The sequence below is a fragment of the Thamnophis elegans genome, chromosome 2 (assembly GCF_009769535.1).
Source record: "Thamnophis elegans isolate rThaEle1 chromosome 2, rThaEle1.pri, whole genome shotgun sequence".
In the NCBI taxonomy this organism is placed as follows: Eukaryota; Metazoa; Chordata; class Lepidosauria; order Squamata; family Colubridae; genus Thamnophis; species Thamnophis elegans.
In genome coordinates this window covers 88360104-88370919 of record NC_045542.1, presented here as the reverse complement: position 1 = coordinate 88370919, position 10816 = coordinate 88360104, and the positions used below count along the sequence as shown (strand labels likewise).

The window sequence follows — 10816 nt, the reverse complement described above, 5'->3', positions numbered from 1 at the left end:
TGCCTATTTTTCCATGGGGAGGGGGTTGCGGATGGGCTCCGGAGTTGCTCCATAGACACAGGGAAGAGAGACAGACGAGAAAGAAAGAGAAGAAGAGAAAGAAAGAAAGAAATAGAGAAGAAGAAAGGGAGAGAACGGAGAGAAGAGAAAGAAGAAGAAAACAAAAGGAAGAAGGAGAGGAAGGAGAGAGAAAGAAAGAAAAAAGAAAAGAAAGAAAGAAAGAAAGAAGAGAAGAAAGAAAGAAAGAAAGAAAGAAAGAAAGAAAGAAAGAAAAAGATAACTTATAACCACAATTGAGCCCAATATTTTGGTGCTAAGCAAGAGCGTTGTTAAGTGAGTTTCACCACATTTTCCAAATTGGCCATGCCCACCTGGTCACATGACAGCCGAGCCACTCCCCACAAACAGGCACACCTAAAGAATAGGTTCTAAAAAAATTTGAAACCCACCACTGAATGGATGCCACTTGATAAAAAGCATCCACAAAAGAGACCTAAAACAAGATGGATCGATGACATTAGCAAGTATTGCAGGCCCAATTGGCAAAAGAAAGCTCAGGATCATATTGGTTGGAAACATGCAGAAGAGGCCTTCATCCTGCAGTGGTTAGACAATAGCTAAAATCATATACCGGTATTAGACAATAGCTAAAATCATATACCGGTAGTTGTCTTACAACAGTTGTTTAGTGACCGAAGTTACAGCGGCTCTGAAAAAGATTATGACCATTTTTCTACTATGACCATTGAAGCCTCCCTCTGGTCAAATGATTTACATTCGGATGCTTGACAATTGATTCACATTTGCAGTGTATCAGGGTCATGTGATCCTCTTTGCGACCTGACAACTAAAGTCAATGGAGAAGCTCAATTTGCTTAACAACTTTGTTACTAATTAACAACTGCAGTGATTCACTTAACAAATATGGCTAGAAGAGTCATAAAATGGGGCAAAACTCACTTTAACAAATTTCTCACTTCGCAACATAAAATCTGGACTCAATTGTGGTACATGAGAATCATCTGTAATGTGTGTGTGTGTCTGTGTGTGTGTGTGTGTGTGTGTATGTATGTAGGTATGTATGTATGTATGTATGTATGTATGTATGTATCAGTGGTGGGTTTCTGTCGGTTCGCACTGGATCAAGAGAACCAGATGGTGAAATGGACCCGGACGTAACTTCCGGAACGCCTGCCCCGATCCCAAAATTCTTTCCCCAACGTGTGATAGCTTTGTCCAAGATTCCCCTCTGTCTTGCCTCCTCCGATCTCCCAAAATTCTTTCCCCAGCGTGTGATAACTTTCTACTGGATTCCTCTCTGTCCTGCCTTCTCCGATCTCCTAATTTCGGCTCTTAATCCTCCAGTTGTCTATTTTTGGGAGGTTTTCCCCTCTCTTCCCCCCCCCTTTCATAGGAGTTCCAAAAAGTTTTGTCACATGGCTTGGGGGTGGTGGTCATGTGACTGAGTGTGCATGAGTGATGTCAAGTTGGCCATACCTGCCCGGTCAAATGACTGCTGAGCCACGCCCACAAAATAGGCCACACCCACAGAATAGGTTCTAAAAAAATTTGAAACCACCACTGGTATGTATGTATGTATGTATGTATAATAATGTATATTACATTATTAATTATTATTAAACTAGAACAAGTTTATAGATTTGTGTATTTGCTTACTACACACGGGGAAATGGATGGAAAATTGTTAAGATGTGCAAATCCTGTTAGACAGGTAGTGGCTAGCATATAGTAATGAGGGATGAGACCTATTTCTTAGTAGATTTGTATAGGATATATTAATTATATGTAAGATTCAAATTATCACTTTTCCTTCAGAAGCCCAAGTGTCTGGAGCACTTGAAATTTCCTGACAAAACAACTATAAAGTAGGCCAGGCTGAGTGTGAATGGCCCAGACTGGACAGATTGTGGATCTGTCTAATCATAGTCTAGTACTTAACCATCATACCACATTGTCTGTTTATCGGTATATAGTTACAGATATGTTATGTACATTTTAAAATATGTATAAAAGTAAATGTCCACTGTTTGAATTTTAAAACAATTATCATATTTAATATATTGTACTTCAGTTCAAATGAACACAATGCAAGTATATTTTGTTCTATTAATTAGCCTTAACTATCAAAAGGTGTGAGAAGTCTATTAATTAGATGAAGTGTTTCCACTGGTGCTCTAACAAGATTTCCAATGAAAGATTAGCAGACTTAAACAGTTGACTATCCATCTTTGACAAGGACATTGCTTCACTATTAGATGGCTTTTCTGCTTTCTTAGGAAATTACCAATGATCCCAAGAGTGATACTGACAGAAGCAGAATTCATTGCTAATTTGCTAGTTGATTGAAACAGGAGACCAACCTGAGAGGCATATAGTTTAATGAAAGAAGTACAGTATTAGACTTTTCCGGGAAGGAACGTGAGTTTCATTGTTCACAAAACTCCGCAGACGGGGCTAGTATCTAAAGAGACCAAACCTATCTGCAAAAATGCAGGGAGCCACTAGTCGGCAGCACACTTATTATTGTCCTGACTTCTTCTTTTCCTCCGAATTTTTACCCACATCGGTAGCTTTAATTTCATTTTTATTTATTTTAATTGGTTTTAAAATAATACACGTACCAAAATATCTACGGGTGTGATAGAAACGGTTTGCTCATAAAAAGGCTAGCCATATACTGTAAAAAAAAACTTGGACAGAAATGATAAAAGCGAAGTTAATGAACGTGTTCGAACCTGACCCTGCCGGCTACCGTAGACACAGTGTTTCCGGGTAGTTTGACTGGTTGTCTAGCAACCGCATTAGGTAGGGCTTAGTTAGCCGGCGCGTAAAGGCGATTTCTCATTGGGGGTGGCTTTGGCTCGGTGATACCGAAAAGTCACAGGCAAAATTGCAGGGGAGGGAGGTAGTAGCAGAGAAGGGGGGGTGTCGTTTGAGGTTGCAATCCTTTGCACGCTTACTTAGCTCACGAGATCCGTGGAAAGGAGTTACTTCTGCCGACCAGGCATAGATATCCTTACGGAGGACTGCCAGCCGATCCTTGTCACCCAAGGGGTAAAGCCCCAGTAAATATAGCATTATTGAGCGAGCAAGCGTTGGTAAGATTTCGGCGCACCATAATTACTCAGACGTTGAAATTAACCCCCAAAAATGTTTAGCTTTCTGGCAAAGAAGAAAAGATCAAATAGCTTTACTTTTCTGGATGATACAAGTCTCTTACTTGTAATTTTGTTCTTTTGGGAATAGTCCAGAGTTCCATATGATTCTTAATTTGCAAGCCAATGATGAACCTTCAGCACTGCAGTCCTAATTCTCAGCTAGATTAATGTGCATGATGGGTGTGATGTTCTGTTTTAGCTAATTCAATGTTATTTTGAAATAAATTATTATTCTGAAAGGTCAGATTACTGTTCTTTCATCCCTCAAACAAGAGCATATGTTTAAAGGTATAATAATTCTATCATTTCAGACAGAGAAACAACGTGAATTTAATCTGAAAAAATGCAGGCTTTAATGCCCGAACCTCAAATTTATGTTGAAAGAACCTTGGCAATCATCAAGCCAGATATTATCAACAAAGAAGTAGAAAATAGAAGATATATTCTCAGATCAGGATTTACTATTGTTTCAGGTAATACAAGAGAAACCTGGACTTCTAATTTACCTTTTTTAGGGCTATGCTTTCCCAAAAGAATGATAGAAAGATATTGAGGAACAAGGCCCTAATTAAAATGTGATCATGTTATATGATACATATTATGTTAGTTGTGAAACAGCTTGTAGCTTATGTTGCAATATCAATAACATAACTGAACTGGGTGGTCTTTAAACCAGTGTAAATAAAGTAACGCATATGTCCTATTAGAGAATGATTTTGTTATATGTATGCTGTAGAACAATTGTATGATTTTGTAATGCTACAATGAATTTAAAATTTTAATAACAGCTGTAAAATTCCAAAATCACTAACATTAATCCATATTTATTATATACATAATCATAACAAATATTCTTGATACTGTAAAGTGGGTCACTTATTATGTAGTACTGCTTGAGCTGATATAATTTTTATAAATATACATACTATTTTTATAATCAAGGACCTGCCAATGCAGCAGTTCTAGAAAAAGATTGTGGCTGTAGTTAAGCTATTAAAGATTCCACTAGATGTCTCTCTTTCACTACTGGAAATTTTCAAATCAAAGACTATTTTTGTTTTTGTAAAGCAACAATTCCATCTGAGCATAAAACCTTCCATTAATTACTGAAATAGTAACATTGATTTGAATGACAATGCGGTAAAAAAAGGATTTCATTTTAAGACTTACAGCTCCAGTAACATAGCGTACATTATATTTGTATTAAGAATTGGTATTCTGAGGCTGTCAAGAACTTTAAACTATTACATGCTTCCCTGTGACATAAAATGAACAAGAGGGTGGTCTGTTGTAAAATGGTTAATCTATATACTAATCAGAAAGAGCTTCATACAAACACATTACTGTGCTTTTATAGCAGTATGGTTATGCAAGGTATCATATTTGATTGCTTTTGAACAGTGCATTGAGATATATTTTTTCATTTCTTTCATAGAAAAGAAAGCTCCAGCTAAGTCCAGAGCAATGTAGCAACTTCTAGTAGAACAGTACGGGAAAATGTTCTTTCCAAATCTGAACAGCTTACATGAGTTCTGGACCTTTAGTTGTAATGGTTCTTGCTCGGCAAAAGGCAATCTCATACTGGAAGGAACTTCTTGGACCCACAAGTAGTATAGTAGCTAAGGAAACACATCCTGACAGGTAAATTAATTAATTATTTACTTAAAAACTATCTTAAAATGAACTAGCAGATTTTACCATTGTACCTTTGATTTTACAAGTATTATCAATGTAAGGCTTTGCAATATAATTATGTTACAGAGGGCTGAAAGTACTGTGAAGCAGTATAGAAGTCTAAGTGCTATTGCTATGTTTGTATATTTAAAGAATTTACTTGTGTATCAGATTCAGATCTAAGCAATATAAAAACTTCTCTGACATACCCCTGTGCTGTCCTATGTACCTGCGTGTATGGTTTAGGACTATTTTATAGATTAAGGGTTATTTTAATAAAGGAAGGGCAATACTTAAGGGAAAAATAGAAGAAATTGTGGCAGAGATCCCTATTACATCTGTTTTATTAAAATAACATGTTAAAAAGACTAATCATAAGCTTCTCTTCAGCATTGTCTGGGGATATTCCTGTAACTCAATGAAAGTTGCATTACAGTCATACTACATAGAAATTGAATAGTTTTGCACTGCATCTGTGTGAGCATATCTGTGTTTCTTTTAGTTTAAGAGCAATCTATGGAACAGATGATCTGAGAAATGGACTTCATGGTAGTGCCAACTTTTCCTCATCTGAAAGAGAATCCGGTTCATGTTTCCTGAAGGTATGTATTTACCATCTTTCCTGCTATGAAGCTAGAGAAACGAAATACTGCACATTGTTGTCTAATACTGCCACCCTGTACCATACCTGATAGAGGAATAAATTTATTTTGCGTGTGTACATATTCACCTTTTCTCTAACTGTTGAAGGCAGCATAGATGTTTTCCCTAATTTATCCTCCTAATAGCTAAACAGTGGGAGGAATGGGATCAGCCATTCACTGTCAGCTCAAAATCAGTATAGGGTTTCAATTTGCAATCTTATCATAAATCCTCATAGCTGATATGAGACAATATGCATTTGCAACTCAAAATAAAGTGTGCTACCACAAATGAGGTTGGTATGTGTGATGGTCCTATTAGTAGTTGAATTGGATATCTGCATATTTTCTGTAGGCAATTCTAATTTATAATCAAGACTTTAGTTGCATAATTATTCTTAGCTTTTGTGAAGTTTTATGGAGGGTTGCAAGTATTTGAAAACATCATTCAAAATTCTCTAAATAGTAACAAAACATGTGGCCATTATGTAGAGATGTGTTGTTTTTTCTTTGTGGTAATTCTTTTGTTGTGGGTTACCATGTGATAAGCTCAGATGAGCTGTACTGTATATCAATAATAAGCTCTCTGTGGCTCCTTTAGACTTAAGACTTTCTAAGTAAACAGAATAACAGAGTTGGAAGGGACCTTGGAGATCTTCTAGTCCAACCCCAGACTCAGGCAGGAAACCCTATACCATTTCAGACAAACGGTTGTCAAATCTCTGCTTAAAAACTTCCAGCGTTGGAGTATCCACAACTTCTGGAGGGCAAGTTGTTCCCCTGATTAATTGTTCTAACTGTCAGGCAATTTCTTCTTAGTTCTAAGTTGGTTTTCTCCATGATTTGCTTGCGTTGCTTTTGCCCTGCCTTCAGGTCCTTTGAAGAATAGGTTGAGCTTTCTTCTTTATGGCAGTCCCTTGATTTGTAATGCAAGAGAAGGAGATTCAAGAGGAAGCTGTCTGAAAAACAAAAATCAGATTGTGGTTCTTGAGACGGCAGTATCTTTGATAGGGAGTTCAGCTAATGCTCCCTTGAACTTCTGTAATGTTCATTGTATCTTTATTATGTGGTGAAGCTACTCAACTCAGATGAGTTTATGCATTGAAATATCTTCCATGCCACCTAGTCACTTATATAAACTGATTTAAAGAAGAATGGTTTATATTCGGATCCCAAGTTCAGTATGACCCTTCTGGAAACATCCATTGGGTTTGCTTATTATCTGGAAAATGAAGTCTGATTTCAGATAATCTTATCTGAGGAGTCCATGTGGAATCAGTGGCTTACAAGTATGGTAAAAAAAGGTTTATTTTTTTACTGATCTGTGGTTAATTATGAGTAAGTTCACAATGTGATAGAGAAAAACCCATAAAATTTACCACTTTGTTATACTGAAATGCAGTACAGTAGTTTTCTCATGACTTTCTTGTCTGGCTTTTAAAAATATTAATGATGTTAGCTTGAAATGCTATTATCTAGGAGGAAAACAAAATGGAATATGTGTTCAGCAATAGGAGGCAAACTATTGGTTTTATATCAGTATGTTAAATGTATTTCTTTTCTTTTTTCCAGTATTTGATTGAACCAATTTCCAGCTGGGCAAGCTGCTAAAGATTTACCTTAACTTATATGTCATACCTACTCTACTGAAAGGACTTACAGCGCTGTCTAAGAGGAAACCAGCAGACCCTTTTGTATGTATCACAAGAAAGACCGGTATCAAGAGACAGAATGAGTATGTGATAACAACTGTAGCATTCCTTTGCTAACGAAAAATGCTCCATGACAGATAGAAATCCAAAGAGGAAAAAATTGATTGTTGATAAGAGCAATACTTGTTTACATGCATATTGGGTTTAGCCCCTTCAAGCTAGAATGGCCATAATTGGTGAGCCTTTGTATTTCAGGAGCAGTCTAGACTGACTGCCTCCTTTGCCAGCACCTACTCAGACAAACTGGTACATTTTCAAAAGCAAAAAGTCATGAAAAGAAAGTTTTAGGAATGTTAAGGAGTTTCTACTTTCTTATTGCTTTATAAAAGAGAAATATTAAAGGAAATTTGGTCAGTATGAATGCCTCCTATTAGCAAACAGAATCTTGATACAGAAATTAAACGAGGAATTTTATTGTTGCTCTTTTTGATAGATATGGCTGGCTGATTGGCTAATTGAAAATAATCCAAATACACCTAAGTTGCGGCAGAATGTGATTGTGGAGGAACCTTAAGAGAAGAGGCTGCTAGTTAAATCTTGACCAATTTCCTGCAAGTATCACAAGTTGTAATTCTGAAATCATTTTTCTATTGAGAAATACTACTAACTGGAATTTGCAGATGGAAGAGTCAATATACATATTTGGATCTTAAATTAATAAAGAATATTTGTTGCAATTAAGGCATAAAAATAACAAGTGAATTTATTTGTCTAGTTCAGGTTTTTTCCCCCCAACTGCTGAGCTCTGGCATATTTGCAAAACGGCCATAGGTGTGCCCTATAAGTGAGCCAGAGTAAAGGACAAGAAGTGTGCAGCTAGAATCTCATCTTCCTGAGTTCACTGGGGATGGGCTATCTCCATTTTTTTTAAATTTCTCCATCTGATTCCCAACAACCTGTGATGTCACAAGACTTCCAGTTTCTCCACCTAGAAGTCCTTTCTATGAGATATGTGCTACAAATGAAAAAGGCTGAGAGCCACCCATCTAGTTTATATCTTACAGTTATCCAAGTGATAAAAACAACTAACAGGAGGGTCTCCATTTTACCCTGACAGCCTTGTGTCAGAAGTTGGTCTCAGAGTGACTAGCTAAAAACTACTTACCTTATAGATGGAGTTGTAACAGAGTCTCCGTAGTCTTGTCCAGCATGTTTAATTGCCACAACAAATTGCCCTTAGTTGATATAAGGTTTTATATAGTTGGTATAAGGTTTGACAATTGTTTATTTGTATTGAAAGCAGATTACTTATAAAACCATAAATATATACTTTCATTGATGCATGCAGGCATTGATAGTAAAGTAAACATGTTTGGACAGATACTTATTCAACATTTTAAATCTGCATTATTTTCCAAGAACAGCTTTTCATTTAAGACATTTATACAAAGTAATAAATACCAAATATTAAGTGCAAATAATTCACTATTCAGGTAGATTTTCCATCTTAGTTTAGGATGACAACTCTGTTAATTCTTAACCTTGGTAAGACTACTGTACCTCCCAGTGATTCAACAAAAGAATATCTAATTGGTATTCCTATATATTTTGGTATGCTGGGAAATATTCTGATTAAAAAATAGAAGACAGAATTTAATGAATAAGATACTCGGGTCTGGAGAATATGCCTGTTGCTTGGACTATATTCATTCAACCTCTGCCTTCTGAGCTCTGAATATGGTGTTTCCATGAGATACTCACACTTGTGTGAATGAATCAAACTCATGACACTTAAGTTCCTATAAAAAGTTGCTCCTTTAATGTTACATATCTCCTGAGTTCTAATGGTATTGTAATTAATCTCGTAATTTAAGAGATTAGAATCATTAAGTGGGCCATTGTATTGCTTATAAAATGAATGCAAGTTACTGACATAAAAGGACCAGATGAAAACCTCAGTTTACTTGTTTTTCAAGCTGATTTGAATTACTGATCATATCTCAAGACAGATACAGAGGAGTTTGATTGAAATGTTGTTCCATAGCCATGAGAATGAGCCACACCATTTGAGAAGAGGTATAGCCAGGGCTGAGGTGGTTGTCCATTAGGCTGAACATTATCTTCTCTCTGAACATCATTGGAAATGTTAGATAGGAACTGCAGAATTAAAAACTGACATCATGATCTACATATTTATTAAACATTTTTGATCCTTTTTTGCAGCTCATCAATATAAGTGATGAAGTTATTCTCTAATTAATTAAAATTATTTAAAGATTAATAACCTTAAAATATGACAGTCCTGATACTATTTCAATTAATTTAAGAAATGGAACTGAAAAGGAACAAGAGAGAGAAGGGGATGTTCAAGAAATTGATGTCTGTCATATCATCACTTTTATTAAGAGCTAAAATACTTTTCCCTTCAAACAAGACATGGTGTTACACAGCAAACTCCTCATTGGCATATCTTGAAGAATTTCTCAGCTATATTGAGAGTTTGATGCTTTCCATTACTATCTCTCCCCCCAAAAGTCTGGTTCCCCTAGAGACCCAAACATGTCAGAAGCATTGATTGATCAGTATTGTATCCAAGAGAATGGCTACTGACCAAATTGCTTTGGTACCAACCCCCTGCCAATTCATGATGGAATGGCATTACCCTCAGCTGGGGGGTTGGCGGGAGGGGGGGTTGTCTCTTATTCCTGTCTTCAGAATTGTGGCAGCAGTTAATGTAAGTGGGTAGGAAAAATTATAGATGAATGGAAGAATAATGCTGCTCCTCATGAGAATAGTGTCTTTTAATTTATGGTATGAACACCTTCTTTTCATGGCGATGATTTATATAATATTCTTTGAAATCTAAATTTAAGCTCTATTGGAAAGATCCTTTAAATGAAAGTCTTATTGGTTGAAGCCTTATCAAAATGGAAAACTCATTTGTTTGAGAATGATCTACTGAATTAGATGGGCTTCTGAATAACTGATTTGTTAATTCAGACAATAGCTTCTGTCACATAAATAATATCAGTCTTCATACACAGATAAATTAAAATACAAGGATATATTTCATTAAAACAATGCTTAACTTAACAGAATACCCGCTGTTATAATTAACGAAAAACATCATATTACAGAAGACTATTTTACCATGCTATTTATTTGTATAAGCATAGTTGTTTGTTCTTCAGTCATATTTTTTATCATTTTGTTTACTTCGAGACAATTATGTGTGGAGCAAACCTGTTTAGACTTGGACAAGTCACTCCTTAGGAGGGGGAAATGTAATTAAACAGGCAGGGACAGTTTTATGACATTTGCTTTCATGGCTTCCCACCAGTTCTTTTTAAATAAGATTGCAGAAAATCATTGTGTCAAATTGTTCCATTTTTATCAGTACGAATTCAAATAGAACCAGAGCTGAATATATTTGCAATTAAAATGCAGCAATTTATAATTTCTGCTTTGGGATCTTTTGAAAGTGGATAAATAGAAGTTTAGCAAAAGTAAGTTTTTTTCCTAATTTCGCAATGATGTCAGTTTAAACTTCTTTTAATACAAAATGAGTCCTGCCAGAGAAATAGGAAAAAAAAACTGAAGAAGCTTGGATGAGATTTGAGAATGGACAATCTGTGACTTCCCCCATGTTGCTGAACTATAATTCATGCTG

At 35.9% G+C, this 10816-nt stretch overlaps 1 protein-coding gene across 1 annotated transcript; it reads left to right on the top strand.

The window, feature by feature from the left end:
* Nucleotides 1-3504: 3504 nt before the first annotated feature.
* NME5 (NME/NM23 family member 5) lies at nt 3505-7930 on the top strand. The gene is given in 8 exon segments (XM_032212368.1): nt 3505-3645; nt 4615-4654; nt 4657-4694; nt 4696-4820; nt 5356-5434; nt 7047-7109; nt 7111-7188; nt 7640-7930. Coding segments are annotated over 8 exon segments (627 nt in total). The 5' UTR covers nt 3505-3522; the 3' UTR covers nt 7721-7930.
* Nucleotides 7931-10816: the final 2886 nt, after the last annotated feature.